General features: G+C 39.6%; 1 protein-coding gene across 3 annotated transcripts in view; it reads right to left on the reverse strand.

The window, feature by feature from the left end:
* LOC138024830 (ferric-chelate reductase 1-like) overlaps positions 1-26,368 on the reverse strand; it is a 106,050-nt gene that overhangs the window by 3,230 nt on the left and 76,452 nt on the right. For all 3 annotated transcript variants that reach the window (XM_068872006.1, XM_068872007.1, XM_068872008.1), the window contains exons 15-19: positions 9,625-9,750; positions 8,935-9,050; positions 8,090-8,176; positions 7,634-7,731; positions 3,958-4,016 (exon numbers count right to left, since the gene is read on the reverse strand). In XM_068872006.1, coding sequence (XP_068728107.1) covers positions 3,958-4,016; positions 7,634-7,731; positions 8,090-8,176; positions 8,935-9,050; positions 9,625-9,750 — 486 coding nt within the window. The remainder of the gene's footprint in view (positions 1-3,957; positions 4,017-7,633; positions 7,732-8,089; positions 8,177-8,934; positions 9,051-9,624; positions 9,751-26,368) is intronic.

Consider the following 26,368-nt stretch of genomic DNA (forward strand, 5'->3'; position numbering starts at 1 on the left):
ATAAAGAAAAATGTTTGGGCTTCTCTAAGGGACACAATCTGTATAAGTAGTCCTTTTTAGACAAAAGGACATACACAAAAAGACCTGGGTTTCATCGGACAAGTGGACATCAACTGAAATTAACACATTTTTGTGACTCAGAGATAGAGCTTGTCTATGATAGATGCAAGAGTGTGTAGAGACAAAAAGGTGAGCAGTGACCATTACGTGGTTAAACTGAAATTGAAGTTCAATCTGAAGAGAACAAAGAAAGAGAGCAGGTATAAGTTGATTAATATTGATCAAATTTAAAAGAAAACTCATTTTCTGAAAAATTATTCAGCTAAAAAATTCGTTACACTAAAGGAAGAGAAGCATGTTCAGGATCTGAATGTTGACGTGATATGCGGGCACCTCAAGGATGTGGTGACAGGAGCTACTGAAAGTGCTCTTGGGAGGAAGCCAAGAAAGGGAAAGAAGAATGGATGAGCGAGGAAACAAGGCAGGACATCGAAAAGAAAAAGTTCTGACAAAGAATCAGTAGGAATATGAGAAATACAAAGAATCCAACAGACGTCAAAAGGTGGGAAAGGAAAGAATAGTACAATTGGTCTAAGCATAGAAGACCAAAGATGCGGCTAAGATAAACAACACAAGGACAGTGTATCATATTAGGATGTATCTGTCCGGGTAAAACAAGCAAAAGATTGAACTACCTACAAAGAAAATAATGGGAAGATTCTGTATTCATCAGAAAATGAAAAGACGCACCAAATACTTCTAACTTGACATCAACTTGAAGCTAAGAGAGATGTTGGTCATAGGTTGTGAAACTATGAGTCATTAGGAAGTGAAACAAGCAGTAAGCAAAGTAAAATTTCGAGGACTAAATAAAAGAAGCTGCTAAAAAGGAAGATGATGTAACTTAAACAGAGTTGTGTCGATTATGTAGCCTGACACAAGACCACCAGAACCATTGGCGGGTTTATGGAGTGGACACCAAAAGACAGGACATTAGATGGAATGTTCATTTGTTAGATAATGTTTTACCATCCGTTTTGGGGAAAGTGCTAGCACGTATTGTTCCCACAAGGGTCGTAGTAGATAAGAAACTGGGGAAAGAACAATTCGAGTTCACAAGTGGAAGATATTGCATCAATTCTACCCATACTTTGCGAAGCATTTTGTAGGTGGCTCGAGTATGTCAGGAATAAATATCAACAAACTTTAAAGACTTCCAAAAGGCGTTTGACAGTGTGAGTAGAAGTTTTGGTTTTATGAAATATTGTTAGAGCCCATTGTATACCGAAAAAGGTTGGAAAATCATGGTTGCCTTTTACAAAACCATTCGGTGTGAAAGAATTGACGGAACTCTGAAGTTTTTACCCCAGTTAGGCGAGGTGATGTCCTTTCTCCTTTTCTTCTGGTAATAGACCATGGAAAGAAAAACCGCTATGATCTTAAGTTTGGTACTACTTTTTTTGCTCTTTGATACGGACGTAAGACCACGCCCCCGTCCTTGCAGAAAGTTAAGAAAATACGTCATGCCTGATGATTAAGATGAAATCAATGACGGCAGATATCTGACTACCTTAAAATGGGCAAAAAAAAGTCAAAGTCATGAATAACTGACGAGGAAAAACTAAAGTGAAGGTAAGGGATATAGTGGTAGAAGAACTAGATCATATACATTATCCTGGGAGCACGATAAATTCTACCGGAATAAGATCTTACGAAATTAAGATGAGAATAGGAAAGGCATGTTCTACTTTTGATAATTTAAGGACGTTCGCGCGAAAATCTTCCCACATTGAAATTTCTTTCATTTCTCGCCTGAAGTTAGGTCATAAATTACTTATTCCAAAGGTGAAAAAAAATTCACCGAGTTTGTTTCGGAGACAAAGGCAAGGGAAAAATGCCCCAATTTCGATAGATAGGTCATCTACCCATCTACTCATACGTCGAAAATCATAAAATAGAGTGAACGGTTCTATGCATAGAAATATAGGAGTGGGTTTTTTAGATAATTACATGCCCCTGGGGATGTCGTAAACAGTAGAGTTTATCCTGAATGAGCGTTTTCGCAAGCGCTACCCGTTGTAACTACTTCCGGAACTCAGGACACAACGAAAGAAAATTTTTAAAAAGACAACTTCTTACATTGTGATTTTTTCATTTCATCATATTTTGTAGATTGTAAGAGGAGCAAGGGATTCTTCCCTTTTTTAAAAAATAGGGGTCACCGATGATCTAAACGAGTAAAATCGATGTGATGTTTAGAAGCTCTTGAAAAATTTAGTTTGTCACGATTTTGCGTGACCTTCCTCTTTACTCCAGTCCATCTGAAGTGACATCTTTTTTTTTCTTTGACGTTGTCGTTGTTTGCCTATCTTTTATCATTATATTTGTGCCTCCCTGAGTCGACTTTTTTCCTTTAGACGTAAAATTATTTATCCTTCCTCCTAGCTAGAATAGCTTCTTAGTTATTTTCTAGGGGGCATTGTACCTTTCTTAAGTCTATTACTTATTTCATGTATCCCTATTTACGTGTGGCAGAAATAAACTTGTTGTTGTTGTTGTTGTTGTTGTGTTGTTGACCTGTCGGGGAAGGACTGGAACCCAAGCCAGGTTCGATCGACGAAAGGTTTTTGTGAAAAAAAAAAAATCTGGAGCATAGCAACGAAGTTTTAAGCAGGCGTTATCTTTATTTGGTTAGTGTTCTGTATCATGTCTCTCCATTGCCGTCTTTCTCATCTTCAGTAGTGTGGTATTTAACCCTAAACCCGGCGTTTCTGTCGCCATACGATCTTAACTAATGCTTGAATAAAGCGTGACATAATTACAGTCCCATTACCTGCGCAGTAAAAGTTGCGCACAAACAATTAGCGCAAACGTCCTTAAACCTAGTTTGGAAGCGTAAACGTAACAGTTCTTTTGGTATACGCAAGTGAGACCCAGCAGATTACTACGAAGGATGTCAACAATCGTGATTCCTTTAACCTAAACCAAGTGTCTGAGAGGACTGATACAGATATAATGGGTTGAGCAAAATTTTCTGGTGGAAAATACTAAACATGGAGCTCGCTGTGTATGGGATATTTATACATAAATGGATGATGACAGCTTACCTAAAATTGCAAAAGAGTGGGTGCCAGAAGAAGAAAAGTGAGGGAGAGGGGTGCCCAGCGATGAAATGGAAGAGATGGTAGAGAAAGATCTAAAACACGCCGACTGTTTAAGGTTATCGGCCAAAATTATCAACGGCAATGGATAGGAAGAAATGGCAAAGATCGGTAGCTCGCTTGATGTTTGAAAGCAAACAGATGATGTTGTTGATGATGATGATCTGTCATAATAACAGACAATCATCATCAACATCTAATCAGTATCATTTCTTCAGTTCGCAACACGATCAGTTTGGCTTGTAGAAATGTCATCGCAAAAACGTCAGCATGACTCAGTTTTTATGTAATGAAAAGCCCTGCGTGGAGAATAAATTTCTCAGTAGTCGTTATAAATTCGTGTTTAAAAGGTCCTCAATTCAGTTGCTGTGTTGATAACCATACAGACCTTGCATCCAATTAGTTATTCTTGCCCTGTAAATTTCTTTTTGGTGGCATTAGAGAGATTAATTGCAAGTTTAATTTTGCATGAATTTTCCTGAATCAACATTGTCTAATTGAGGAACAAATTTGGCTTCACAATAATAATGGGAACTCAGGCCTGACCTAGGGCGACGACAATATCTGTAAGGAAGTCATTGCCAATTTAAATTTTCCATTGTTTTTAGAGTATTCCAAATTGTTACTCACATAACGCTTCCACGAACTAGATTATTAAAGCTGCCTGGAACCTGCTGCACTCACTGAAGCATTTAATGGCATAACTCAAGCAGGGAAGTCAGCATGTGCTTTCTCTGTGATGACCAAAGTTTTCCTTTAGTAAGTGTTCTTTTATTTTATCCCAATCATTTCTTACCAGCCACAAGAAGAGAGGATAGACCAACACCACGATGAGCCCAGTTAAAAATGTAACGCCTAAAAAAAAAATAAAAGAAACAAACTCCTTTAAGCCACGGCAAGCATAATTATCTTTCTGAAATGCTTGAATTTTACTGGATAACAGAGACAGAATGATAATAAGAAACATGATGATCCAGTACAAAAATCCAGCATAGGCCCACAACTTATTTTTCTGAGTCTGCCCCTGTGTAAAAACAGACAACACATTTTAGGTAAGATGTATAGTTTTCGTGAAGCTTCGACTGAAAAAACTCTCCTTGATAAGCTCTGTGCCCCTAGTAAGAATATAATTAAATGCTCAAGCAGTCACAGGCTTCAATGTAACATCTGCAGGAAACATCCGCTGTTCTTGACAGGACAATATAAATGAAAAAAAGGAGATCATGTTTTGTCACTCTGGAGAGTGCTCAATCTCTATTTAAACAATAGAGCGTTTCTGTCGAGGAACTATCGGCTGATAGTTGCCCCGCGGAAATTTGATGTTCTTAAAACAAATATGCTAGTTTTAGGAACATCAAATTTCCAAGGGGCAACTATCAGACCGATAGCTCCGAGACATAAACACTCTATTGTCTTTATTGTTTACTACTAAATTTTCTTCCGCGCGCCAGCTCAAAAATCATGTTGAATTATTTTCAACTTTATTAGACGAAAGCCATGTCAGCCAATGTAAAATTTGAAAAAGGAAACAAACAATAACCCTCTTAATACAATTTCGATTGTTTATTTTCCATAAGGCCGCTTGTTTACAGAGGTATTTTCAGCGGACGACTACTATCCATCCGGGTATTTTCCTCGGACGGGCACTATGGGCTGATAGTGTCTCTCCGCGGACGAACACTATCGCGTCACGTGATCAATTTAAACCAATAAGAATCGGAGAAAATTTAGTGGTGAACTATAATACAGTTAGAAAGAGCGCAAAAGCTCATGGACCCTGCGGTTTAATGGCCATATCATCTACTATATACTTATCTATGTCCTATGTCCTAAATCTACTATATACTACGTCCTAAATCGTCTTCCTGGCTCAACATTTACCATCATTAAGAACCTGGGTTTGTTAAGAGCTGGTAGAGGTTGCAGAGCTGGTCGTATTCGACATCTTCTTTCTAAGAAGTCAACTGAAATACTTGTACACGCTTTTGTCTCTTCAAAACTGGATTACTGCAATGCCCTTCTCTATGGTCTTCCTCAATGTGTTATCAAAAAACTGCAATCGGTGCAAAACTCCGCTGCTAGACTGATTACCTGCAGCAGGAATTATGACCATATTACTCTTTTCCTTATACAATTGCATTGGCTGCCTATCTCTCAACGAATCTGGTGTAAGGTACTTCTCCTTACTTTCAAGGCTATCCACAAGTTATCACCTGTCTATCTACAAGAACTCATCTACAAATACAGCCCATCTCGCAAGCTACGATCCTCTGATGCCATGTTACTTGAACGTCGTTCTTACAATCTCAAGACTTATGGCTATGATTATGATTATGATTATGATGATGATTATTATTATTACTACATCCAGTGCAAATTCTCTTTCATCTCCTTGTTGGAGAACCCTAATGAAGTGGAATTTTTAAGAGGCACGTTCCTAAGGGCTAGAAGATTGTTCAGTTCTTTAGTAGCTGATATTTTGGCAGAAAACGGTTCACTCTTGCAGTGATGCTTGTATGTCTTATCCAGCAGGAGAGCCTAGAAGCGTTTAGCAGGACTTCACTTCTAAACGTGACAACTGGTTGAACTTATGTTTTTTTGTTTGGCACTGTTTTTAGGTTTGATTTTCTTACCTGCTCGGCTTCACCATGCTTTTCTGGCCATTTAATTGGAATTTGAGCCGAGAAAAAGAGGCCACTCTAACAATTTCTTCCTCCAAGGAGATCACTAACAGTAATGCCCCTTGTTAAGAAGTCAGCAGGATTCCATGAGTTCGTATCGGCCTCCATATGTTTCTTTTTTTTTTTCGTTTACATGAGACCGGCCTTATAGTGAACTCCCATATCTGTCTGAGTTTGTACCGTTCTTATGTAAATGACAGCAAATATCAGACCGGGTCCAGAAATTTCGAGCGTGTATGCTTTTGGGTCAGCGATATATTTACTTCTTGGCAAGTTGTTGGACAACAGACGACAGAAACAATGGCTTTCAGGCTTCAAAAGTCTTCTTACTACCTAGGACGTAGGAACACTCACTCTATTCTGGTATAGATAGGATCACAACTGGTCCTTGCTAGAAACATGAGCCTAGCTAACATAAATGTTGACAACCTGCCCTTTGCTCTTATTTGAAGTTGATGTGAGGCACAAATGATGAGTGATGGGGGCAAATACGAGCCTGAAGACTGTACTGACATTGATTGTGTGACATCAACAGGTACGTAATCAAGGGTTGAATTTGAATGAAGACAAATAATTGCTTTGCCATTTTATACTCGTGGAACTAAGACGTTTGACGCATAAATGGAGTGCAGTGGAAGAGTAAAAAAGTGAAATCATCTCTCACTGAACAACACTAGATCTTACCATATTTAACAGTGATTGTGAAAAAGCTTGTACAGAAACTTGTGTCAAGAAAAAAAAACCTGAGGTTATAGGAGTATTTTGACTACTTGATGATTGTTTCATTGCAGCCGCAAATTCAAACTCCCCTTTTCGACTCTCTCTTTTATCACATATATTATTTTGAACAGCCGGCTTTACACATTCTTAATTTTACAGTGTCTCCCCTTCATTTGTCTCCAGCTCATCAAAGACTCCCCTGAGTTCCTTTCCTTCTTTTCCAACTTGATTAAAATGTTCCAATAATTCCTTAATTAGCCAGCATCAAAAATACCATAATACTCTATGTTTGTTTTTGTTTCCAGTTTCTGCTGCTGCTCTGGTATCCTTTAACAATGCCTGAAGTTCGCCAAAAGTTTCCCGTTCATTAACTGTAGCACAAAATCTTGCCATATCACCAACCGAATACTGCTATACACGTACAAGATTTCGGGCACTTAAAACAATTTCAGTGGCGGTAAAGGAAAGATCAAGGTTCTCTTTTACTTTCATGTTTCAAAACAGATGTAAAAAACACAAGCCAGAAAGTAACTCCTATCGAGGGAGTCGCCCTTATTACAATTCTCAACAGAGTCAAAACGCATATCGAAACATAATCCGTGCTCATTTGACATCCCTTCAAGGAAAGAAAAATGGTACTTTCTTTTCAAAATTAATTGGATCAGTACAAAGAGAAATCCATAAACCACATATATCTTAGTACATCTTGGAGTGAGGTTAATGCCTGTCGCCAGTAAGACACAAAACGACACTCAATATGCCATGACAATAATGTCTTTCTCTTTTTCAATGAACCAAATACACGTATCTAAATTCTCATTCAGATAAGGACAGGCAAAAATGAATCCTTCACATCAGCTACATTCCTCTCAATTTAAATACCAGCACAGTGGGTGTTGTTTTGTGTATGATCTGATGTATATTACGAGCACATAATTTCCAGAGGTTGAAAATTTTGTTATGTACATTCCAACTAAGTTATTTTTAACAAAAACATGAATATTGTACAAAGGAGAATACATTTTGAGAAGCCTAAGCTATTTTACAGATCTTATTGATGATATAACTTACTTTTCATCTCCAGGGGAAGGTCTAAACAAAGCGATTATTGGTTGAATAACAGCCAGCAATACCACGATTATGCCAGTGTACGAGTGGGCACCAGCCCCCTGACACACAACAAAAAACATAACAAGAAATGCAGTTAAAGAAAGTCCCTTTTTCCCAATGCAATCACTATCAGTTTGTATTATTTGGATTTCTTCGTTTTGTGACACAAGTGAACTCAACCTATCTTAAGTTGCAATAAATATAAATAACTTCAATCTTGCACTTGAAAAAATCCTCAACAGTACCATGTTAAGCACAAGTAGCCTATAATCACTGTGTGACTGGAGTGTAGCGAAATGCTACATCTATATTCACAAAAGTTTAGCATACACCATACCATTTTCATTCTAAATTTGTGTGCTAAAAAAATTCTAGAAACAACACAGAGAAGACCAACAACAAAAAGGTAGACCTTACGTAACTCCAGCCACCCACATCAACAAAAACAAGGATGACAGAAATGATGGTCAACACCACTGTCAGGAGCATGAAAGATCTGTGAAACTAACCAAAAACAAACATATAAACATATAAAAGGTAGCAGGTGAAAGGAGTCCTGAGAAGGACTGTTGGGAGTGACTGATGTTTAAACAATCAGGGGCGGATGTCATCTTCAGAGGCAAGTGACAATTGGAAATTCAAACAAATGTAGTGATACTCCAGTCCTGCTCTGGTCTGCGTTGTGATTGGTAGTTGGAAACGTAATGTGATTGGTTGTGAATTTCCAACTTGACTCTGAAGATGACTTCAACTCAGGTTGTTTAAACGTCAGTCATTACCAAGAGTCCTTCTCAGGACTCCTCTCACCAGGACGATCAAATTCTATCAAGTTACGAAACTCCTGGGTTCAATAAGTTTTCAAGGTAGGCTACGACAGCACAAGCTGCTCTTGATCTGTATTATGCTGGTGACTTAAACAATTGAGTCTGTATCAAACACCTTACAGTAACCTTTCGACTGAAAACCCTGTACTGTATTGGACTTTACTTCAGTGCATGCTGTAAACTGTACAAGGTGACTGTAACTTTTGAGTGTGTGAATTAGATCCATGCATGTGAACATCAATATATGACAGATAAAGTATACTGAGCAGTTGTTTTCATGCTGCAAATATATGGTGGTTCTAGCAATTATGTCATTGTATTTCGCAAACATGTCTTGTGACGAAAACTTTTTGATCACCATCATTTCCTTACTGATCAGGCATCTCATTTTATTCCTTCTTCATGTCACAAAACAATTTCTTATTCCATTCTCCTTACTGTGAACCAAATCCTTGTTCCCAGCATTTCTTTGTCACCAAAAGCCACCTTCATGTAGCGAGCCATGAAAATTCCAAGGGAAGCGAATCCAATCCATGCAATGACCATCAGTACACCTGATTGAAGATCAAATGATAATCTGCATGAACTGTGTTAGGATTAGCAAAGGACGGCACGTTTATATGAAATATCTCGTTTCTTTTCGTTGTCACACTACAAATTATTCATAATTCAATAGTTAATAGGTGCTGGATGTGTGAAACGGAGGTTAAATATCTCTTCAAATGAGTCGAGCTATTAAAAGTGTTTGGAAAATACGTTGCTAAAAAGGTGCAAATTTCTTAACTGAAACATCTACCAAAATGAAATTTTGCAACCAAGAAAAACTAGGCATTGAGATTTGTATTATTTTCATATCATACAAAAACGGAATTAGATACTTTGTTTTGTTCATTCAACTAAATTTAGACCTCTGAATAGATGCAATATTGCATTTTTGACTGTTTTAGGATCACAGCTACAAAAAGGTGATGTGATATTAACTCAATCGTCTCTCCTCATCACAATTGAATGACTGATGTTTTGTTGTTGGTCACGTAGGGTCATCCAAGTAATATAAACCAATGAAAAATGGCAAAATAGTGCGAGTGAACTATAACTATTTCGTGATTAAACTTACGCCCTTCTTACCATGTGCACTTATCTTACTGGAGTCCTTTACATCGGCAGTAAGAGCACTGATTTTCCCAATGACAACCATTTGTGGACTTGTCCTTGGATCAATTGTGTGTTGACCTATCGTGCTACCTCCGGGTTCTTTCCACAAGAGAAAAACAAAGTCAAGATAAAAACCTAAGTACGGTACCACACTTCTCACACCAACCAAAGCATAAATATATGTTCTGTTAGTCATCTAAGGCCTGTATCTTTTTTCCCCTACTTATTTTCAAGTCACATTGCGAGCCAAAAGCCACAAAACACTAGCTAAAACAGTAGGAGCAAGAAGTAAAGTTTAAAAAAATCTAGCTTTATCTAACACATAAGGACGTTTTCGTGTTCTTGTGACTCTGACTACACGGTTTATGAAACTAGTTAAAACTCCCAAGCAGTATTAAACAATCGCAGTACATTGTCGTTCTCTCACTGTACGTGTAACTGAGCTACATGACATGCATGATTTTTTTTGTTCATCATAAGTGATGAAGTTAGAATCGTAACAGAAGTTGGAAGCAAAATTTCCCGACTCTGATTAATATATAGATTTATCCAAGTCTACAAGAGGAGCGCCCTGGTTATTTATTCTTACTGCCTGTAGGGTTAGTGAAAATAAAAGGTTTCGAATTGTCCGCGTTTTGATGTTTCTGGTAGCTGCTTTAATAATTAAGTCATTTCTTTGCTTTCTTCTTTAGAAAACTTCATTGCCTAACTAGTGAATTCCACGGTAAATTTTACGCTAATAAACCGATATCGCATGAATCACAAGTGAAGTGAAATTTACTTTTGAATTCACCAGTTTGGCAGTGGATTTTTCTTGAACCGCATGAGTTTTAAAAGAAAACAAGAACACCCTCAGCGAGCAAATGGAAAAGGAAAAAAGCCATTTCAGAGTCAACTGTCAATAGCTAGCGAATAGGAATCACGCTAAAATCAGAAGCCATGAAAACAAAATTGTCAGTTCAAGGTCAAAGAAGAGTTTTACTGATGACGAAGTACTTTATTCCACTTTATCTCTGAAAACGAGATCATTCACATTTTGAAGTATTTCACTGAAACACGCCAGGTTGGCTTGGAACAAGAATCGGCAAAATACGGCAATGCAACCAAGACAGAACGAACTTCAAACAAGATCCGCTCTAACACTTAAATAACGTGTAGGTGCTTTAAACAAACTTCTGAAAACGCAAGCTACTGAAATTTCCCCCTAATTTTACGAGAACTCATTGCGATTACGTGTTTATAACATAAAGGCAAAATTTTCTTGTCACTGTCTAGACACATCGAAAACCAGTTGGGCAAACGGATTAAAGAGCAACTTGTACGATCGCATTTTAGAGCAAAACAAACAAACAAAACAACTCTTTCTTTATGTCCAAAAGAGTACAGATAATTGCTATTTAATTCCAGTTGACAATAAAAATTCGATTTTCATTCCTGAACAAAGAAAAAATAAAATAACAAACGGTTTAGTGCCCAAGGTGAGAGTTTGTGGAGTAACTTCTTGCACTAAGTATGAGCTATTACTGGTATTCTGTTTTGTTGTTGTGGTTCTGTTTCACTCTTCTGTTTCGCTCTCCTTTCGTTTCTGTTCTAGTCATAGGTCCTCCAGGCATTATGTAACCTTATCAGAGCTTCTAAAGATATTGCAAAAATTGCAATACAGAGAAAAAAAGCAGCACTAAGCAAATTAAAAATAAACACTCAGCTTTATGTTTATATCCCTCCGATGCTTGACTTGAATAACTGGGTAGCCGCCAGTGTGGATCACAGCTATAATGATATGTCAAACTGGATTGAAACCAGCCAAAAATGCAGAAAGAAAACATTTTCCAAACCGTTTTCTACCTGAACACGAAAAGCGTTGACTTTGTAACAAATATAGTGGATGTAGTATGGCCATGTAGCCGCGTCGAGCCACAGAAAGCGCGCGAAAAATGAAGCCTCGCTTCTGCCTCGCTTATGTTTGGGTGAGTTAACCTGGGTTGAGCCTGCAATCCAATCGAAAACCAGTACCTGGTCAGCGGTGAACTTCAAAAAAACAGCTGACCTCGGTGAGCTCTACGCTTGAGCCCGCGATGTGGTCACGTGATACTGGTCAGCAGATACCTTATTTTGACAGGTGTCAATTGATCAAAACATGGATGCCCAATATCAAAGATGTATGCTGTAAACTAGCATGATACTGGTCACATTGGCATGCATGGAGGGGTAGACGGACGGCCGTTCAGACGGTCGTGACGTCACGGCTATAATACCAAGATTTCTCGCATCTCTGGGTTACCATAATTTTTTAACTATGGTACTCGGCGCGCGCGGAGCTCCACTATTACTTAAGGACCTTGTATAGTATAGTGCCAAACAACAACAATAGACTCGATGAGCAAACACAATGAAACTGCACATCCTGTGGTACTCTGCTCGTAGTAAATTTAAATAGTTCTCTAGTTAGCAGGTTCAAAGAACAGGTCAAATACCATATTCAAGTAAAAATTTGGGGCTACATTCACATTGACAAAATGATGACATGTGGTGTAACTATGATGTGACAGTAACCTGTACAATATGCCCACTGCATTGTTTAAGCAAGGCCAGTAAGAATAAATAACCCGGGAGCTCTGTTTTTAGGCTTGGCTAAATCTACATATTGCTAGGGGTCTGCTCCTACCATAGGAAACTTAATATTTTAAGAGTGGTCTAAAGTACATGTCAGTTGTTAGCAAACCTTAAGAAATGCTAAACGTAGGCCTCACTAGACCTAAAAATGATGCTTAGGCGTATGGGGTAGCCAATTTGAAGTTTTTGGGTTACTTTAGTATAGGTAAGACAATGACCTGTATCGAGTGACCTGTGAAAAGTGGAATGTACTTTAGCCCTGCCCTAAAAGCACGAATATACAACAATGACAAGTAAAAACATGAAATACCCATAATGCTGTAGATTACATCGCATAACAAAATCAGAAAAATTAGAAACTCGTTAGAGAAGAAAATCCCACTATCGAAAAAACGTTGTTAGTGAATTTCTAGCAGTAGAAATCTCCTTTAGAATCACGAGTCATGCAGGCGCAAAAGAAAAGTCCGGAAACAAAGCTCATCCTCCCGCCAATAAATAAAACATTTTGCTACAAGAATACAGTAATTTAGTGCCTGCCCATTAGGTTATCCCCTTTTTTTTTCGTTTACCGTCGATTGCGTTTCCTGATATTGAGTCGGTCGGTCGGATTGAAAACAAAAACCAACCTAAAAAAAACCATACGCATTCTCGGAATGGGAGGCCTGGTACCCCAGCATCATAGCTGTGAAGCCAGGAAAACAACAAGACGTGAACCCAAAATTAATATGGCGGAAAAGTTGGTGAATGTTGTTGCAAATTAAGACAGCGCGGGAAAAAGGATCAACCATTGAAACTGGCTTAAAAACGTCGTTACCTTTTTGTTTTGTTTTTTTTGGAAAATGCCAGAAATCTGGGTCGGTCGGACTACGCTAAACGGAGAAAAAAAGGAGATGGCTATAGTGAACCTAACGTGGCAACCGTATAAGATTTTACCTGAATTGAACAATATCTGTTCTCATGGTTTTTTTGTTTTTTTTTGGTTTTGTTTTTTCAGAAGGAGGCAGTTTTATTGCAAGAGACTAAGAGGTGATGTAACGTTTGCTTCTCGCTTTTGCAAAGGGTACAGCGATCACTGTTTTTTATGCCATCTCGGTATAAGTTCGTTCGAGTGGGTAATATGTTCTGTATAATTCTGTGCTGAAACATTTGAAGCTTTACTCATGTTTACTTCTTTGTTGATTCTTTGGTGAGATCACTTTTAGAAAAGCCATGTCTAAAAATCCTATTTTCTGCTGGCGACTCACATGTTTTTTTAGGACTGTGGCATAAAAAGCTCTTGTCGACAATGTTACATGAGACGCATCTACATCTTGATTTCAGAGGGGCGGAATAGCATCGATCACACCACAGTATGTAGGAAAGGGCGTACTCATCTTAAACTTTGCATTAAATTCCGAAAAATGAAGGAATTTTTACGCTCGTTCAGCAGATCACTTACGTGAATGATATTGCTAATGTACCAGTCTTTGTAGGGCACAAGTTTTTTGTCGATCAAAATCTTACCGCTCCACAAGATTTCGGAATTATAATCAAGAGTATCGCTGTTAGACAAGTACTTGAACACTTGCCAGCAGATTAGGATTGTTTTGTAAAAAGGTGGAAGTCTATCTAAGTTAAGGAGGTTAGTGTTGTTATTGCAGGCTAGTAAGAAGCCGAGATTGCCGTTTTGGCTGACTCAATGGTCCACGATTACTTTCCAGGAAGCAAACCTGTGTTCCTTAACTCCATAAATCCATGAAATTTTTAACGCTTTCTCCCTAAAAAGACCCACATTTTTAAGCCACCGTTGGTTCTTTCAGCAATGAGCGGACTTTTTTTTATTTTGGCTGGTTTGCCGTGCCAAATGAAACTGAAGATAATGTTGTCTATTTGTTATGTGCATTGATCAGGAACAGAGAGCACAGAAGTGCTGTAGATAAGTTTTGAGAGACCGAGTGTTTATGTTAATTTTCCGTATAGTCTTTTAGATGTTTTTTTTTTTTCCTGCCATGTCTGAAAGGTTTGCTCCAATTCTCGTACTTTAGCACCGAAGTTGACTTGGTCATAGGAGAAATAGATTCCAAGCCACTTGAAACTAAAACCACTTGAAACTAAACGGGGTTTCTTGGTTTTTCCTTCATTGCCCTAACCACATTGCTCAGCTTTGGATGTGTTAATTTCAAGACCAGATTGATCGCTGAATTCTTTAAAAGGTGAAGTGATTGGGTGACAGATTCCTTGTCTTGCACAAAAATAGTGGTGTGGTCTGCCTACTGTACCATTTTTAAAACCTGTCTGCCAACTTCAACTCCTTTGATGGAGCCGTCACTCTTTAAAGATCTTGCAAAACGTTCAATACCAAGAACAAAAAGAATACCTGACAATGGGCATCCTTGTCCGACACAACGTTCTAGCGTGAAGAAAGTTGACTCGCCGTGATACTTGACTGACGTAAAATCAGAAATTGATTTTATCAAACGTGAAAGATTTGGAAAGTTGACGTTTCGAGTGTTAGCCCTTCGTCGGAGCGAATAGAGGAATTCTGGTTGTTGTAGGTTTATATGTGTGCGAAGGAGCTTTGCTATTGGTAGAAATATGGTAACATGAATTTGTGAATAGATTAATGGCATGAGAGGCGTTCATTGATTCCGTGGGGAAAGAGTGTGCCCAGTTGAAAAATACATTTTTGATCGTCATTTGTGTGAAGACAGATGTCTAAGCTTGCTTGCCTGAGGTGGTTTGCTATTTTTTACAGCATATACGATACCAGCCATGATATAAGCCGCATTTGTCCTTCAGCATATACCATGCAAGCATTGTTTTGTTTTGATGTAATTTCGCTTCGACACAGCTACAGGAAGTAGCTACCCACCTGCCCTGCCAGTGAGCCTTATGTTTGAGTTGAATGTTTCTCTCTATCTGTATGAATGAGCCTCGATTCCAGAGGCAGCACTTTGAACGCAGCTACACACAACATCCGCCAAATCCATATCAATATACATTAGGTGACCTACATATGCAGCTTCAATCTGAATGCAAACACCACCACGGTACCGAGTCGCACTGCTGAAAGTTAAGAGTGACACGTTGGTAAACATGGGTGTGGAAAAAGTCACCCTATTGATCCTCATGGACCTTAGCACTGCCTTTGAAATGGCGCAAAACGAAATCTTGCTTGATTGGCTGAGGACATGGAAAGGCTCTTGAGCGGTTCTCCCTATATCTAAAAGATAGATCACAATGCACGTACACAAGTAAGCTGTTCGCTATCATCGGTAAAAACCATCCAATCATCCACTGTTATGCAAATGATTTCCAACTCCACCTGGTACTTAGTCCAAACATGCGGGCAATGCCAAGGCTGGCCTTAGCACAATGCACGATTGCATCAGCGACTTTAGTGACTGGATGATATGAGGTCGTCTGATGTTGAATGATTGACTGATTTTTTGTTATTATGCACTAGGCAGCAGTTGACATGCTAGTATCACAGTTGGGAATAAAAAATCAGAGCAAAACGACTCATGAGAAATCTAGGCTCCTGCTTTGATAACATCCTTAGTATTTCGGCTCATATTAGTAAATTACGTAGAGCAGTCTCAGAATATTAGCCGGCTCTTGCAACGCCTTTATTACGTCACGAATTGATTACTGTAACAGCCTTTTGCACGGCTGGCCAGCCAAGCATCTAAATAAGTTAAAACAGGTGCCAAATGAAGCGTGAAGGCTTGTTTGCTGGGCTCCACACTACCACATTACACCACTTTTACGCCTCTCGTTAAACAGCACATACATTCTAAGATTTAATGCCATTCATGGCATCGTGCCAGTGTACATTAGCGAGCTTGTCTCAGTGAAAGAGCGAGGCGACTACGAACTTGAGGTCATCCATGGGAATATTCCTAGCTCCACTAATATTTAGAACTAAAGTTACATTACGTGATAGGTCCTTTCTAGTGACAGCACCAAACCTACGGAATGCAGTACTGATTGAGCTTGGTGCAAAGAAGGACATAAACCCTTTTGACCGTCACCTAAAGACACATCTTTTTAGAATAGCTTATACTTAGAACATTTTTCAACTCATAGCATTAGTTGCGGAGCTCCGCGTGCGCCAAAGGCGGAGCGGAGCGGCAGAGCGCCAAAGGCGGAGCACCGTAGTTAAGAAATATGGTAGCCCATCGATGAGAGAAATTTTGGTTTTTTAGCCATGACGTCATTGATCGTCCGTATGTACGTACGTCCACCCCTCCATGTATACCAATGTGACCAGTATCACGTAAACATATCACGGGCTCAAGTTTAGAGCTCACCCAGGAGGCAATACTCCAGTTGACACTCTAGCTAGTTAAAGCATACAGCTTTGATATTGGACATCAATGTTATGGTCAATTGACACCTGTCAAAACAAAGTACCTCCTGACCAGTATCACGTGTTCATATCGCGGGCTCATATTGGACCTTATCGAGGTCAGCTTTTTTTTAAGTTGACCGCTGACCAGGGACTGGTTGTTGATTGGATCGCAGGCTCAAGGCAGGTCAGACACTCACACCTGAGCATAAACAAGGCTGAATTTTTCGCGCTCTTTCTGTGGCTCGATGCGGCTACACGGTGATGCTACGTCACCAAAAGCTATTGACAAGGTCGATGCTTTTCGTGTTCAGGTACGGTTTCACTGGTTTTCAGGTTTGACATAATATAGCTGTGGTCTGGACACACTGGTGGTTACGTAGTTATCCAAGTCAAGCATTGGAGGGATGTAAACATAAAGGTGAGTGTTTATTTTTAATTTGTTTCGTGACGCTTTTTCCTCTGAATTGCAATTTTTGTCATGAGTCTTATCTTAAGGACGGTGCCTACTATTGTTTTTGCGCATACGTTCTGCGCATCTCGAGATACTCGGATTTCCTATGGGTGGTGCTTATTAATACAGGGATATTTTTTGCGCGGCTCAAAACTTTGTGAAGAAGCGGAACTTAGCATATGCCCTTAGTATCCAAAAAGAAAATTGGGGGTAACCACGCATTCTTCAGAGATAATTAAGCCTCAATTTGGAAAAGAACGCCATACATTGCTTTGTATTTTAAAGCTTTTATAAATATTGTTGATTATCTTCGAAAAATACGTGGTTACCCCCAATTTTTGACAATACCAAGCTAACGTTAAACATAGGTAGATAAGAATTTAAGTTAACGTTAAACATAGGTAGATAAGAATTTTTCCATCATTGCTAGTCTAAATAAATGCAAAGAAATATTTTTTAAATCTTCATCCAGATTATTCCAAACAGAGGGACCAGAGAAATGTCAATTAAGTTTACCGTAATTAGTTCTAACATGATCGATATAATAAGTTGGTTTTGATGCTAGCCTAGTAAATTAATTGTGTTTAGATGATATAGTGAAAAGAAGTTGTCAAAAGCCTTAGGTAGTAAACGATAATGTTACTGAAACATGAAGAGGGCAGTATGAATAGTCACAAAAATGTCTAAGCTTAGATAGAATGCCAATGCCCCTTGAAATTTTCTTACCAACTTCATGTGCGTGTTTTTTCCAATTTAAATTAGAATCAATGATAAGATCAATAAGGTATTTGTCATATGCTGTTTGCTCCACAGGCCTGCCTGAAACTTTTAAGCAAATTGGTTGAGGAATTCTTTCTGGAGGGCAAAAGATTACAAAATTTGTTTTATCAATATTTAAAGACAACCTATTTAACTGGAGCCATGGATTAACTTTGACCAGTTCTTCATTTAATTTCAACTCAAGGGCATGTAAATTTTGATCCCGTAGAAAAATGTTGGTATCATCCACAAACAGGTGGAAATCAAGTACATTGGAACATTTATGAAGATCATTTCCATATATCAAAAATAAGAAAGGCCCCAGTACAGATCCCTGTGGCACCCCACATGAAATTTGTTTTAAATTTGAATCTATAGGGCCTAGTGAAACAAGTTGACTCCTACTAGACAAATAGGAGGAAAACCATTCATGTGCAATGCCCCTAATGCCACAGTATCAAAGGCTTTGCACAAATCTATAAAAATATCACAGGAATAATTCTTACCGTCAATAGTTTTTTGAATTTTATCTACCATAAGAATAAGGGCATGAACTGTAGAATGATTCTAACGAAATCTAAACTGTTGGTCAAAGAAAACAGATGATTGTTCGAAATACTTAATTAATCTATTGTACATGAGTCGTTCAAGAATCTTATTAAATATAGATAATAATGAGATAGGACGATGATTAGATACCTAAAGTGGTGATAATAGTGCCTGATGTGAACGAGCAATTAAAAAGAATTGCAAGGGGGTACGAAATAAAGTTCTTTAAAACTTTTAAGAGAACAACTGGGATACTAAAGGGTCCAGTTGCTTTATTAGAATTTAAAGTACTTATAATATCTATAATTCCAACGTTGGTAACTGGTAACAGAGAAAACTTGAAATATGGGGATTATCGAGGTAAGCTTTATGTGTACGAGCCCCATAAATTGGAATTTCACCTGCTAACCTTGAGCCGATGGTTGCAAAATAATTACTAAATTTAGTTGCTATTAATTTAGGATCAGTAATCTCTTGATGATCTTTTATAAGTTTTCTTATACTCTTCCAAACATTTTTAACATTACTTTGGTTAGCTTTAAAATAGCTCTGGTAGTAAAGCTTTTTACTAAGTCGCAGTAAACCAGTTAAATTATTCCCGTAGATTTTGTATTTGTGATGAATGTATGTAGATTTAGTTCTCATAAAATGTCTGTACAGAGTATTTTTATGGTTAATAGACTTTCGTAGTGCCTTAGTTATTCAGGGTTTGGAATTAAACTTAACCTCCCCACGGGAAAGTTTCCTTAGGGGAAGATGTTTATTCACAATTCCTGAGCACTTAGAAAAAAATACTTCAAAGAGCTGATTTACATTTTGAGTTTCACTGAAAACCCGTTCCCACTGGATTGATTTAAAGTCATTTAAACCAGATTCCTCATTCAAACTGGAAAAGTCTTGCCTAAAGATTTTATCTTTTGAGTCAGGTAAAAAATTTAATTCATTAATAATTAAGAAATTGGGTAAGTGATCAGTAAGATCATAAATTAGATTGCCCCTAACAGTGTGGAAATCAAGGGAATTGAAGAAAATATTGTCAATCAAAGTGGCAGTGTGATTTGTTATCCTAGTTGGCTTAACAATATGAGGCTCAATTGAATTAAATGATCAAAATTAGCATTTAGACTTCTGATATTACAATTTAAAATTGAAAATGACCTAAGTAAAAGAGAGTTTTGAATATCAACAGAGCTGCTAAAGTCAGGAATAGAATAGTAATCAAAGTTCACCTTAGAAGGCATACTGCTGTCAGGATCAGAAGTTGAGGGATGTTATTTAGCTCTTAGATCACCTGAAGACATTGTAGACCCGATAAATCTTCATAGTTTGTGCCAGTCATTTAATAGTTAGTTCATACTTACACTTGCATCATTTAGACCAGCATTTGAAACTTGAGCATCTGTCGAGGATTCCTCAGATGAAGGGGGCTTTAGTTTTGCTTCCAATTTTGCTAGTTCTTTCGGAGGTAATTGGAGCGCTGGTATCATTCTTACCATAAAATGACCAGATATATCGAAATTTGCATTTCTTCTTTAACTCATTACACTTATGAAATAGCTCCCTTCTACCTGTAGTGAGACTTTCTTGTATAAAGATCTTATTTTCACCTTGACTGCCCAGACCGATATCTTCAATTGTCAAGTTCTTCAACTTGGATCTTGCTTTGTAAAGTTGATCCCTGACACAACGACGAGTAAATTTAACAATTATGGGAGGGGTCCCACTGTCACTTTTCAGTCTGTGGGATATAGAAACATCAACGATTGAGCCAATATTTTTAACGATTTCATTTGTATCTTCGTGTGCTGAAGTAGGGATTCCTCGTATTTTCAAACAGTCTCGTCGGATGTACTGTTCCTGATCGTCAAATGCTGATTTCATTTGGTTGAGGCCATTTACCATACGGGAGCTCTCTTGCTTAAAAAACTAGTTTTCCTTTACTAACACAGCATTTAACTCTTCCAGAGAAGCAATTTTCTTTTTCGTGTCCTCGAACTCTTTGTTTATGAAGTTCATCGACGTCTGCAATGGTTCGAGTTTCTTGTCCAACAACGAAGCTAGCTTTGTATCCAGCATATCATCTAAAGCTGACTTAATAATAGCGTTAGCTTCAACTGGTCAAGTTCCATCGTTAAGGCTAACGTTATATTGGCACCACATAAGACATTTTGCTAGCGAAAAGCAAGAAAAAAGAAGAAAACTTAAAAATTCAACGGACCCGCTAAAAAGCCGCCATGTCCGCATGTCAACCGCTGACCGTATTCCTTCGTGATTCATGCGATTAGTCGGTTTTTCGGGTGAAATCAACCGTGGAATTGACTAGTTAGGCAGCGAAGAAACTGATCTAATTAAGCAATATCCGGGAAATCAAAACGCGGACAATTCCAAAGCCTTTTATTTTCATTAATCCTAGAGCCAGTAAGAATGAACAACCCGGGAGCTCCGCTTTAGGCTTGGCTAAAGTATTTGTAATTTTGATTAACAGATTTTATATTGTAATGCTTTTTGATCATCAAGGCACTCTACAACTTCTTCTTATTACTATTATTCTTCTTCTTCCTCTTCCTCTTCTTCTTCTTCTTCTTCTTCTTAGGTGGGAGGCGCGGTGGCCCGATGGTTAGTGCGCTCGACTCCGGATCAAGTGGTACGGGTTCGGGTCCTGGCTGGGGACATTGTGTTGTGTTCTTGGGCAAGACATTTTACTCCCAGGGTGCCTCTAGGCATTTATAGATTATGCTAGCATAATTTTTGGCATAATTCGAGCAAACTGGCATAATTTCTGCCAAGTAGCAATGCTAGCATAATTTGCGCATTTTAATAAGTATCAGATCATTTTTGATGCTACTATTTGATAATTTTTTGTCTCTAGTCCCAAGCACTTGGTAACCTTAACCGACATTTAAAGTTTTAGTTAAACTGTTGCAGCAGAATCGTGCGTGACATTTCTTCTTTGTGTGACGTTTTATTTCATTGCGGTGGTCTGGACCTTGCCGGGTCCCGGATGACCACGCGAGTTGACACTGTGGTGAATTGTTTTTCCGCTGAAGGTTTAGTAAGATAATTAAGTTAAGGTTCTCTCTGAGTGTACGGTACCAAGGACTTCACTGTTTACGGATTAAGGTTATATAAGGCGTCGTAAGGATATTAGGACACAGATGTAAGTATTTTCTGTTCGTTTAATGATTTGTTTCTTGTTTTATTGTATTTTCATATTCGCCCCTAGCGCGCTTTGTAATGCTAGGTTTTGTTGTTTTCCTATAGTTTTTGTTACCGCCATCCCATCGTATCATTGTATCAAGACTGCGTGTAAACGAATCTCTGTGGATTTTCAAGTAAACTGAGTTGTTGTCGTATGTTATATGGTACATCGTAAAGTCCCAGTGTAGCAGTTCCGCCGCTACATTTCGTAACGAAAAATCTTTATACTGAAGTTCCACGATCTACCAAGGAAATTGTTGTTGGAATGTATTGTGTTGATCCTTAATTCTTCGGGTTTTCGTCGTATTAATTGTGGAAATTTGCTTGTGAAATCGTCGAGAGAGCGGCAAATCACTCCATCACATGTATGGCAGAATCTAGTCACCAGGAACTCGCGGACAACTTTAATGTTCCAGGCGAATCAAATGTGCTGCAATTCGAAGAAAAGAATGGTGAAAGTGAGTCTGTGGAAAAAACTTCGAGCGATGTAAAAGATGCTACCCAACCATGGGATTCACTGGGCCCACGGCAACGAAATCCATCGGAAAAGGGCCTTGAAGAACGAATTAATTGGCTTAAGCAACAGCGTATAAACGCTCTCCGAGCTGTGTCAAGGAAAAGGACTGAAGTATCTGATCTTATGGTCAACTCCAACAATTTACACCTAGTGAAGAATGAGCTGGCTAATTTAAATGATTTAATCGAACATTATAAAGAAACCTTTCATGCCTACTATAAGGAGCTAACTGATGATGAAACCAAAGAGCGAGAGTACGCTCATTATGATGAGAAAATCAAGGGTATTATGGCGTACCTGCATCCAGTATATGCGTGGATATCAAAAGCCGAAAGTCACCTAACTGACCAGCTAGAAAGGGCTAGCAGTAAGGGATCCAGACGGTCATCAGAAACAAGCGCCCGTTTGTCTGCTAGAGAAAGGGAAAGAGTTCGTCTTGCAGAGCTGAAGGCTGAAAGATCAATGCTTAAACAGAAACAGGCCCTGAGAGCCGCAGAGGAGGATTTGGAGTTAGAACTTGAGATAGTAAAAGCTGAAGCGAGGGGGAAAGCATTGGAGGAATTGGACAGAGAGCATAACCCCCCGTTGCCATGTGGTTCAAGTCCACCATCTGCTGTTGCATCCTTTTCCCCGATTGTGATACCATCTGTAGCGGCATCATTACCCAATGAAGTTACTTTAAAGCCCGAAGTATTCGTTCCTACTACTCAAACCCCAGCTACAACGGAGACACAGGCTAAGTCCGCCCTGCAAGGCCTAAGAATCAGTGCGGCTACAGATTCCATTGTCAAGACTTCCACATCTAATCCTAAGGCTGCAGAGTTTATTCCTACCACATTTGCAGATGGTACTTCGTCTACACCATATACTGGTCATGGTTCAAAAAACTCCAAAGAAATTGCACACGGAATTTCTGAAATTCAGTCACCCCAGCTGGTGGAGCGCACTTTCAGAGTGTAATAAAGTTACAACAGAGACAAAATGAAACCATTATTGCAACTCACCAGCAGTTGACCGCTGCAATGACATTGCCTCAGCCAACCATAACTAAGTTCAAGGGAGATCCTATTGAGTATAACACATTTATTATGGCCTTTGATGCTCGTATTCACTCCAAGGCGATGTCGAATGCTGACCTTTTGTACTACCTGAATCAGCACCTCGAGGGTGAACCTGCAGATCTTATTCAGGGATGTTTACATATGAGTCCTGATGAAGGTTACCTGGAAGCCAGACGTCTACTACAGAAAGAATATGGGGACCCATACAAGATCTCTACTGCTTACCTTAACAAGATCCTGCAATGGTGTCCAATTAGATTTGATGACAACCAAGGTCTGAAACGGTTGTCGATATTCTTGACAAAATGCACAATAGCCATGAAGAGTATTCCGTATATGCGTGTCCTCGATCACGCACCAAACATGCAAGCTGTAGTCTCCAAGCTCCCTGCTAACCTGCAAGCTAAATGGAGGGATCAGGTCTTTAAGAAGAAGAAGAGGGTGAACGGTGCAACCTGTTTTGCCGACCTTGCTGAATTTGTTGAGTCTGCATCGGAGTCAGCCAATGATCCAGTGTTTGGAAGGGAGGCCTTGAACAAGAGAAAGGAAGATGCTAAACCTCTCAAAGTGAAGGAACCATTGAATAAAGGAAGGGAACAGCCCAGTAAGGCTAAGATGCCCCCAAGGAAACCAGAAAACCCGTGGAAATACAAGGAAAGCAGTTTTGCAACAAATCCATCTGGAACCGTTAAGCCCCCAGTCTCAGATGGGGCCGGGCCCACTAATAACCGTGGTAGCCCATCCTGTCACCTTTGCAGTCGTGCTCATGATCTGGATGATTGCGAACTATTTAATAGGAAAACACCGGAGCTTAAGAGAGCATTCTTGAGAGAAAAGAATATGTGCTTTGGATGTTATGGAACAAATCACCTCTCAAGGAACTGTTCAAGCAAACGAAAGTGCAAACATTGTGGCAGGCTGCATCCTTCTGCCCTTCACATCAATGGCTTCCAGCTGCCACAGAAGGACAATACCAGCCCTGCTAAGCAGGAGAATGACAAGGCAGTAAACAATGCCTGTACTAACCCTCAGAATGCTTCATGCCATGCTGCTAAACCGAATGAATCAGTCATTTTACACGCAATCTTGCCAGTACGTGTGAAGAGGAAAGGCAATACTGAAACCATTACAACTTATGCCTTCTATGATAACGGCAGCGGTGGCTGTTTCTTAACAGAGAACCTTAAAGAACAGCTTGGCGTTAAGGGTGAAAGGACGGAATTACAGCTTGGCACCATGCATGGCCAAAGCCTTGTGACCACCACTGTTGTAGACAGTTTGGTTGTGACGGACATGGAAGATAGAAACCCAGTTGAATTACCTCGCTCCTACACAAGAATGGAAATACCTGTAGCCGAACAGCAAATCCCAACCCCTGAATTGGTGAAGCAGTGGGAACACCTACGAAGTGTCGCTGAAAGGATGCACAAGTTTATTCCGAACTTAGAGATTGGCTTGCTAATTGGTAGCAATTGTCCTGCGGCACTGGAACCTTTAGAAGTAGTGCCAAGAGGTGACGAAGGGCCTTATGCAATGCGATTGCGTCATGGCTGGACTCTGACTGGACCGCTGCATGTAAGAGACACTCTTATTTGCCATAGAATCACAGTTCGAGAGGCAGAGTCAGTCAAGGAGATGATATCGCCCCAAGCCATTCAGCAAATGTTCCAGTTAGATTTTAACGACCGCAAGTCTGGTCCGGACGAACACAGTTATTCCCGGGAGGACAAAAAGTTCATTACTGGGATAGAGCAAAGCATCCAACATCATAATGGTCATTACGTAATACCATTGCCATTTAGAAATTCTCAAACGACGATGCCAAACAATCGCGATCAAGCATTGAAACGAGCGATGTGGCAGAGAAAGAAGATGCTGCGTGATGAGAATTACAGGAACGATTATGTAAGTTTTGTAAACGAGATGATATCAAGAGGACATGCAAGAAAGGTGCCGGGAGACCGTCTAGAAGTTGAACCCGGGAAGGCATGGTACCTACCACACCACGGAATTTACCATCCTAAAAAGCCCCACAAAATACGTGTAGTCTTTGACTGTAGCGCAAAGTATGAAGGTGCATCTTTGAACGATCAATTGATGCAAGGCCCAGATCTTACTAATTCCTTGGTCGGGGTTCTCACACGCTTCCGGCAAGATCGTGTTGCGTTTATGGCAGATATAGAGGCCATGTTCCACCAGGTACGGGTCCCTGATGAGCAATGTGATTTCCTCAGATTCCTCTGGTGGCCTGATGGAAATTTGGAATCGGCTATCCAAGAATATCAGATGACGGTACATCTTTTTGGGGCAGCCTCTTCTCCAAGCTGTTGTAACTTTGCCTTGAAGCAGACGGCTAATGACACCGAATCCCAAAGTGGATCACTTGTAGCTGAAACTATCCGACGAAACTTCTACGTGGACGATTGCCTTCGTTCCGTCAAAGATGAACAAGTTGCCATTGAATTGATCCAAGGTCTTAGTGAAGCATGTGCACACGGAGGGTTTAACTTGACTAAGTTTATAAGCAACAGCCGTGCTGTCTTAGAATCTATTCCGCCCGAGAAACGTTCTAAGGAAGCCAGAGACCTTGACCTCGGCAGCGATCGTTTGCCTGTTGAACGTGCCCTCGGGGTACAATGGTGTGTGGAATCTGATGCCTTTGAGTTTCGTATAGTTCTTAATGACAAGCCACCAACAAGAAGAGGAATATTGTCAGTAGTCTCCTCAATTTATGATCCACTGGGCTTTGCCGCGCCATTTACGCTTCCAGCGAAGAAGATACTCCAGGACCTCTGTCGCGAAGAGATGGAATGGGATGACACTGTTCCTGAGCAATACCAAGTTAGAAGGGACAAATGGTTAAGTGAGCTACCACTTTTGGAACAGTTCAAGGTTAATAGGTGCGTCAAGCCAGCAGAGTTTGGAACCGTGGTGTCCCAGCAGATACATCTTTTTTCCGATGCTAGTTCTGTCGGATATGGCTCTGTTGCTTACTTGCGACTGCGGGATAACAGCAATCGCATTTACTGTTCTTTCCTTATGGGCAAAGCACGACTTGCTCCCATCAAGTCTGTCACGATTCCACGTTTAGAGTTAACGGCTGCCACAGTCTCAATTCGACTTGCAGAATTGTTGAAGAGAGAAGTCGACGGCAATCCTGATTTCGTGTACCATACGGACTCCACCACTGTGTTGCGCTATATTGCCAATGAACAGCAACGCTTTCATGTGTTTGT

Source organism: Montipora capricornis, chromosome 11 (genome assembly GCF_036669925.1).
Source record: "Montipora capricornis isolate CH-2021 chromosome 11, ASM3666992v2, whole genome shotgun sequence".
NCBI classification, from domain to species: domain Eukaryota; kingdom Metazoa; phylum Cnidaria; class Anthozoa; order Scleractinia; family Acroporidae; genus Montipora; species Montipora capricornis.